Here is an 8,778-nt window from a genome sequence, read left to right on the forward strand (position 1 = left end):
TGAGAGAAAGAGAGACAATCAAGAAATAAGAGGTACAGAACAGTGAAAAAAATTATAAAATAAAAGAAGATAACTAAAATAAATGAAATAAAACTACAGAGCAGAATGAAAACAGAGGGGTCAAGATGGGATAATCATCTGAAGTTGTTGAATTCAATGTTGAGACCGACAGGCTGTAACGTGCCTAGTCAGAAGATGAGCTGCTGTTCCTTCAGTTTGTGTTGAGCTTCACTGGAACATTGCAGCAGGCCAAGGACAGACATGTGGGCATGGGAGCAGGATTGGGTGTTGAAGTGGCAAGCCATGGGAAGTTCCGGGACCTGATTGCGTACAGACCGAAGGTGCTCAGCAAAGCGATCACCCAGTCGCCGTTTTGTCTCTCTGATATAGAGGACACCACATTGGGAGCAACAAATGCAATAGACCAAATTGAAAGAGGTACAAGTGAAACGCTGCTTAATCTGAAATGAGTGTGGGGCCTTGAATGGTGAGCATGGAAGAGGTAAAAGGGCAGGTGGTGCACCTTCTGCGATTGCATGGGAAGGTGCCGTGTGTAATGGGAGAGATGTTAGGTGTGATGGAGGAGTGGGCTAGGTTGTCCTGGAGGGAGGGAATGATCTCTGCGGAATGCAGACAGGGGGAGGGAAGGCTGGTGGAAGGCTCCTTCGTCTCCGGGGAGGGGAGAGAAGATGTGTTTAGTGGTGGCGTCGTGTTAGAGTTGGCGAGAATGGTGGAGGATTATTCTCTGCATGTGATTATTATTGGTGATTATCAGATTACTATTAATGGAATCTTCTTGTACACAAATTGTTATGCACTCTACATTATATTGTACTGCAAAAATATGTGCTGCCAGCAAACTGCTTTGGGATGTCCTGAGGATGTGAGACACCTTTCTTTCCCCAAGATAATGAGACTGGGTGTTTGAACAGAGGTTGGACACAAACCTACACCAGTGGGTTAGATCGGGGGAGAAGTGTAGGAATCCAGAGAATTGTCAAGTGCAGTCAGAGAGAGGAGAAGATAGCCGAAGGAAATAAAAACATGACAGACCTGTCCGAGCAACAACTGAGGGAGGAAGAAATGTAACCACGTTGTAGGTTTGGAAGTTGCTGTCTGAGGACCTTTGATGAATTTCTGCATTTTGTCGATAGCCCACACTCAGTGTCAGTGGTGGACAAAGTGGATGCTTGTGGATGTGGGCTGCTTTCTCCTGGATGGTGTCAAGCTTCTTGAATGTTGTTGGAGCTGCATCCATCCAGGCAAGTGGGGATCACACACCTGATTGGTGCCTTGTAGATGATGGACAGGCTTTGGGGAGTCAGGAGGTGAGTTACTTGCCGCAGTATTCCTAGCCTCTGACCTGCTCTTGTAGCCACAGTATTGACATAGCGAGTCCAGATGAGTTTCTGGTCAATGGTAACCCCTAGCATGTTGATAGTGGGAGATTCAGTGATGGTAATATGAGTCAATGTCAAGGGAGAGTAATTAGGTTTTTTTTGGAGTTGGTCATTATCTGGCATTTGTGTTCATGAATGTTCCTTACCTTGTTAGCCCAAGCCTGGATATTGTCCCGATCTTGTTGCATTTGAACGTAGACTGCTGCAGTATTTGAGGAGTCATGAATGGTGCTGAACATTGTGCAATCATTGGCCAAACTCCCCACTTCTGACTTTATGACGGACTGAAGATCATTGATGAAGCAGCTGAAGATGGTTGGGCCTAGGACACTACCCTGAGGAACTCCTGCAGAGATGTCCTGGAGCTGAGATGACTGACCTCCAACAGCCACAACCATCCTCCCTTGTGTAAGATGTTATCATTACGATGAGAGGTTTCAATTGGGAAAAATAATCCCTTTGACAAGTGGGCCAATAGCCAGAGGACGGAGATTTAGATAATTGTAAAAAGGTTTGGAGGGGAGAAGGGGAGAAATATTGAAATTGTGTGAATTATTAGCTGGAACACACTGAAAAGATGGTGGAGCTTTGAAGAGGGAGTTGGATTGGAACTTAACAGTATCACACAGTAAACACGGATGCTTTCAAGCCAGTACATACACAAAGGGCTGAATGGCCTCTTTTAGTAAGTTTTTATGATTATTGAAAATATGGACTAACCTGAAGATGCGGTTTGCTGAAGACCCTCGGTATGCAATATTATTGAAAAATACTTCAAGGTCCTGATCATTGTCAAAATCCGCCACAATCACTGTCCTAACTGGCGAGGGCATCGCAAACGGCTGGGTCGCTATATCCTAAAAGAAACCACATTAATCACAGGGATTACCAAGTAGTCATTTAGTAAGGAACGTCATCAGTGCCCATAGAGGGAGAGTGTATGTGTCTTTTATAGGTTACATGTGAGAGCAGAGTCTCCTCAGACCCCCTCCATCATCATCACCCTCCTGTTCGACTCATGATAGTTGAAGCCTTCATCTTAACCTTCACATCTCTCTCTCTCTCTCTCTCTCTCTCTCTCTCTCTTTCTCTCTCTCTCTCAATCACTCGTTTCCTGTTGCTCCTTCACTTCCCAAATCCCTGTGGCCAATGCCATCCTTGCCGCCCACTTGGATATCTGATCCTTCTTTGTGTGGCATTCTTTCTTCCCATTGCCATTCCTTACCCATGGCGTGATGAGTGCTCCCTTTCACAGAGGCCACCTTCTCACTATCCAGTCTCTGCATGTTCTGACCCCGAATATCAATTGAGCATCCATTTGTCCAGATCTCCTTCTGCCAACCCGGAGATACACCTGCAACACCGGTTCCCCAAGTTACACCCCAAAACAAACAGAGTCTTGGGTCTCCTGTTCAGATGTCTACAGCCAATGTTCATCTTCCCTCCCAACATTCCCCTTGTCCACACCCATAAACCCCAGGCATACCTCACCTTAGATACTGATCAATCTTTGCCCAATGACTTTAGCTGACCCAGCAGATATTGATTCTCAATTCTGCTGTGATGACCAGCATCACCATCAGTCCCAGGCCCACCTCTCGATTACCCCGAGTAGGAGCTAGAACCTTCTATTATGGAGTCAGCAAATATAGAACCCATTGGGGTAAGGAACTGCAAAGTGATAGATTGGTATGAGAGGACTGAGTGATTGGATATAGAAAGAGGGGGATAGAGAAGGAAAGATAAGGAATTAGGGACTGAGATAAAAGGAGATACAGAAGGAAAAATAGGACATTAGGAATGGAGAGATACAGAATTAGAGAAGGAAAAGTAGGGAATGGACAGATGATAGGATGGAGATGGAAAGACAGGGAATTAGAATTAGAGAGATAGAGATGGAAAAATAGGGAATTAGGGTTGGAGAGTTGGTGTGATCAAGAAGGGAAGATAGAGAATGAGAGATAGGGATTTAGAAGTGGAGAGACAGGGAGGTAGAAATGTAAAAATAGGAATTGGGGTGGAGAGGTAATGAGATAAAGAAGGAAGTATAGGCAACTAGAGATGGAGTGATAGTGAGTTAGAGAAGGAAAGATAGAGAATAAGAGATGGAGAGGTAGGGATTTAGTGGAGAGATAGGGAGTTAGAGAAGTAAAATAGGGAATTAGGGATTCTGAGATAGTAATTAAGGAATGGAGGATTATGGAAATAGGAAAATGTGATGGAAGTTGGGATTGAGAGATGTGAGATAACAGAAAAAGTACTGGAGAAGGTTAGCATGTTTGGCAGCATCTATGGAGAGAAACACAGTGTTAATCTTTCAGGTTGATGACATTTCAATTGAACTTCTGATAAGGATTCTGAGGAAAGGACATTGAACTGAAATGCTAACTCTGTTTCTCTCTTCACAGATGCTGCCTGACCTACTGAGTCTCTCCCGTACTGTGTATCTTTATTTCAAATCATTAGCCACATATTATTGTTGTGATTTGATGGAGAGATGGGGGTTTGGGAGATGGGAATGGGAGATGTGTTTGGTGTTTGGAAGATGGAGAAACATTTTGGGAGACGGGATTGGGGTTTGGGAGATGGGGATGGGGTTATAGGGATAGGGAAGGGGAGTTAAGGACTAGGAGCTGGGAGATGGCAATTTGAGTGATGAGAAACTGAAAGTGGGAAATTTAGGGAAATTAAGAATTTGATGGGGCATGTTGCAACGTCAAAGGCACTATGTGAATGCAATTTGTTGTGCTCAGTAACACTCTTGCCATCTCCACAATAGACTAAGCAATTCTGGAAAATTTCTTTTTAAATAAAAGACCGTATCAATATTCACCTGATCAGAAGTGGAAAACGAGGGCCATTAATTAGATTTGTGAGGCAACACCTTTAATCAGCACTTCCCATGCTATCCTCCACTAGGTTCATATTTCAAGGTTTTAATTAAAATCTTTACATTTATGGGTATACACTGCCAAGCATGCATAAATTGCTAGTGAGTACTCCTAAACCATCTTAAAGGAAATGTCTTCAGATGCAAATGTGTTTGGCAAACTTTTTATTCCAGTGTTTTGTATGGGGGGGAGGGGAAGCCCATGAGGGCTCAATCAGATCAAACACATCAGTCCAAAATGGTGGCCCACAATCTCTCATGCATACAGCTAAGTCACCAGCCTCCCAGAAGTCCCCTCTCAATCATAGAATCCCAACAGTGCAGAAAGCAGCCATTCAGCCCCTTGAGTCTGCACCAAACCTCTAAACAGCATCCCACCCAGACTCAGAACCCCTACCCTCATCCGGTGTAACCTTGCATTTCCAATGGCTAATCCACCTATCCCTGAACAAATGGGCTATTTAGCACAGCCAGTCCACCTGAGCTGCACATCGTTGGACTGTGGGAGGAAACCAGAGCACCTGCAGGCACAAACGCCCAAGGCTGGAATCGAACCCAGGTCCCTGGGGCTGTGAGGCAGCAGTACTAGCCATCATGTTACCCAAACGGTTGAGGTTAACTCAGGCTTTCAAATTTGTTCGTAGGATGTAGGTGTCACTGGCTAGACATGCATTTATTGCCCATCCCTAATTGCCCAGAGGGCAGTTAAGAGTCAATCACATCGTTGTGGGTCTGGAGTCACGTGTCGGCCAGACCAGGTAAGGAGGGCAGATTTCCCTTTTTAAAAGGAATTAGTGAACCAGATAGGTTTTTATTTGCAGGAATAGGCATTGGTTACATGACAACCACTCAGCCAGCTTTTAATTTGATATTTTTATAGAATTCTAATTTGACCATCTGCCATGGTAGGATTTGAACACGTGACTCCAGAAAGTTAGCAGGGGGTCTGTGTACAACTTGTCCAGTGACACCACAGCTTTACCTCAAATCTGTGACAAAGAGTCTGTTCCCTTGTTGGAGGGTAAACCTGGAGGAGAGCTTGAGGGTGGTACAGCTACCACATGTACTTTGTCCCTGCCCTTCTTGGTGAAAGAGGTTGCAGATTTCGGAAGGTGCTGACAAAGGAGCCTAGCTGAGTTACTTCAGTGCATGTTGTAGATTGCACACACTGCGGCTTACTGAGTGTCAGTGGTGGAGGGAGTTGATGCTTGTGGATATGGTGCCAATCTACTGAGCTAGATGGTGTCAAACTTCTTGAGTGTTGTTGTTCCCTGTTAACCTTTTTGAGTTTAATTACGTTGGATCAGGAGAAGGACAATTAGGTTGAAAAGAATGCTGGAAGTAAAAGTTCTGATTCCTTGTTCTGATGGTTTCCAGCCCAATCACCACCCTCCCCATATCTTCACGTTCCTCAATCCATCCTATCCCTGACAATATATTGAGTTGAGTCTTGCTTCCTCCTGAGAGACCCGAGGGAGGTGACTTAGTGAAGAAATAAGGGATAAAGAGACAAAGCTTGAAGCAGTCATAAGGGAGCAGTACAGTGGCTCAGTGGTTAGCACTGCTGCCTCACAGTGCCAGGGACCCAAGTTCGATTCCAGCCTCAGGTAACTGTTTGTGTGAGTTTCCTCTGGTTTCCTCCCACAGTCCATAAATGTGATGGTTAGGTGGATTGGCCATGCTAAATTGTACATAGCATCCAGTGATATGCAGGCTGGGTGGATTAGCCATGGGAAATGTGGGGTTATAAAAATTGGGGAGGGGGAAGGGGTCGCTCCTCAGAGGGCCAGAGTGGACTTGATGGGCCAAATGGCCTGCTTCCACACTGCAGGGATTCTAGAAGCAAGGGTTAAAATGTAGAACGCTTTGCAAATGCACCACCCAGGTATCTCACTAACATTGCAAATGCACTGCCCAGGTATCTCATTAGCATTGCAAATACACTGTCCAGATATCTCATTAGCATTACAAATACACTGCCCATATATCTCATTAGCATTGCAAATGCACTGCCCTTTATGGAAACTGCCGAATTTTCACCATACTTGACAGCAAGACTCTGAACAAAAAAATCATGACCATCTTCATCTTTTCAAAACCTAATTCTGTTGGTCTTCCACTTCTGGCACATGTTATACCTTTTGTCTTTTAGCCTTGGTAGCGTTCTACAGTTTAACTCTTGCTTCTAGAATCCCTGCAGTGTGGCAGCAGGCCATTTGGCCCATCAAGTCCACACTGGCCCTCTGACAAGCAGCCCCGCCCCTCCCAAATTCTTATAACCCCACATTTCCCATGGTTAATCCACCCAGCCTGCACATCACTGGATGCTGTGGGCAATTTAGCATGGCCAATCCACCTAATCGTCACATCTATGGACTGTGGGAGGAAACCAAAGGAAACTCAAACAGTTACCTGAGGCTGGAATCGAACTTGGGTGCCTGGCGCTGTGAGGCAGCGTATTTGCAATGGTAGTGAGATAACTGGGCAGTGCATTTGCAATGTTAGTGAGATACCTGGGTGGTGTATTTGCAATGCTAATGAGATACATGGGCGGTGCATTTGCAATGCTAATGAGATACCTGGGCAGTGCATTTGCAATTCTAATGAGATAACTGGGCAGTGCATTTGCAATGTGACTGAGATACTTGGGCAGTGCATTTGCAATGCTAATGAGATACCTGGGCAGTGCATTTGCAAGGCTAATGAGGTACCTAGGTGGTGCATTTGCAATGTTAGTGAGCTACCTGGGTGATGCATTTGCAATGTTAGTGAGCTACCTGGGTGATGCATTTGCAATGGTAGTGAGCTACCTGGGAGGGTGCATTTGCAATGCTAATGAGATACTTGGGCAGTGCATTTGCAATGTTAGTGAGATACTTGGGCAGTGCATTTGCCACGTTAGTGAGATACCTGGGCAGTGCATTTGCAATGTTAGTGAGATACCTGGGTGGTGCATTTGTAGTGCTACTGAGATACCTGGGCAGTGCATTTGCAATGTTAGTGAGACACCTGGGTGGTGCATTTGCAATGCTAATGAGATACCTGGGCAGTGCATTTGCCACGTTAGTGAGATACCTGGGCAGTGCATTTGCAATGTTAATGTGTTACCTGGGTGGTGCATTTGCAATGCTAATGAGATACCTGGGCAGTGCATTTGCAATGTTAGTGAGATACCTGGGCAGTGCATTTGCCACGTTAGTGAGATACCTGGATGGTGCATTTGCAATGCTAATGAGATAACTGGGCAGTGCATTTGCAATGTTAGTGAGATACCTGGATGGTGCATTTGCAATGCTAATGAGATACCTGGGCAGTGCATTTGCCACGTTAGTGAGATACCTGGATGGTGCATTTGCAATGATAATGAGATACCTGGGCAGTGCATTTGCAATGTTAGTGAGATACCTGGGCAGTGCAATGGCAATGCTACTGAGATACCTGGGCAATGCATTTGCAATGTTAGTGAGTTACCTGGGTGGTGCATTTGCAATGCTAATGAGATACCTGGGCAGTGCATTTGCAATGTTAGTGAGATACCTGGGCAGTGCATTTGCCACGTTAGTGAGATACCTGGGCAGTGCAATGGCAATGCTAATGATATACCTGGGCAGTGCATTTGCAATGCTAGTGGGATACCTGGGTGTTGCATTTGCAATGCTAATGAGATACCTGGGCAGTGCATTTGCAATGCTAATGAGATACCTGGGCAGTGCATTTGCAATGTTAGTGAGATACCTGGGTGGTGCATTTGTAGTGCTACTGAGATACCTGGGAAGAACAGTTTGCGGATGTCACTGGGTGTGAATTGGTCACCATGCTGTTGCCTGTGTAACATGAATGTCTGCAGCTTGAGAAAGAAATGAAATGGTCAGGAAGCATTTCTGACATGCCCTCGGGGCACCATACATTCTTATTGAGTACTGTGAAAATCCCAGTAATGACATCAATCTCCCAGTTGCCCCTCACACACACATTGAACTGCCAAAGCCTCTCTCAGTCTGGCACAAACCAATGTTACATTCACAGCTAACTCCCAAACTAATTTCTTCAAAGGTCTCTCGTTTAATTAAATGGGCTGTATGTCAACAATCTGTGAGATTCCAAGAGAGCCAACATTTTTAAGATGTGCCTGAGCTCGAATACATTGGAAAGGTAGAAACTCTCGGTTTGTCTCTTGACAATGAAGACGTGATTCTGATCAGGCACCGCCCCCTTCAGGACCATTTGGAGGAGGGATGATAGAGACTTATTTGATAAAATGAGAAACCCCATTCCACCGCACACAATCAGTGTGACTAGGATTAGTCATAGAGTCATAGAGATGTACAGCATGGAAACAGACCCTTCGGTCCAACCCATTCATGTCGAACAGATATCCCAACCCAATCTAGTCCCACCTGCCAGCACCCGGCCCATATCCCTCCAAACCCTTCCTATTCATATACCCATCCAAATGCCTCTTAAATGCTGCAATTGTACCAGCCTCCA

At 45.2% G+C, this 8,778-nt stretch overlaps 1 protein-coding gene across 6 annotated transcripts in view; it reads right to left on the reverse strand.

Annotated features, from left to right (window-relative positions):
* crtac1b (cartilage acidic protein 1b) overlaps window positions 1-8,778 on the reverse strand; it is a 334,044-nt gene that overhangs the window by 48,438 nt on the left and 276,828 nt on the right. For all 6 annotated transcript variants that reach the window (XM_043713002.1, XM_043713000.1, XM_043712998.1 and 3 more), the window contains exon 8: window positions 2,121-2,257. In XM_043713002.1, the coding sequence (XP_043568937.1) occupies window positions 2,121-2,257 (137 nt within the window). The remainder of the gene's footprint in view (window positions 1-2,120; window positions 2,258-8,778) is intronic.

Source organism: Chiloscyllium plagiosum, chromosome 22 (assembly GCF_004010195.1).
Source record: "Chiloscyllium plagiosum isolate BGI_BamShark_2017 chromosome 22, ASM401019v2, whole genome shotgun sequence".
In the NCBI taxonomy this organism is placed as follows: Eukaryota; Metazoa; Chordata; class Chondrichthyes; order Orectolobiformes; family Hemiscylliidae; genus Chiloscyllium; species Chiloscyllium plagiosum.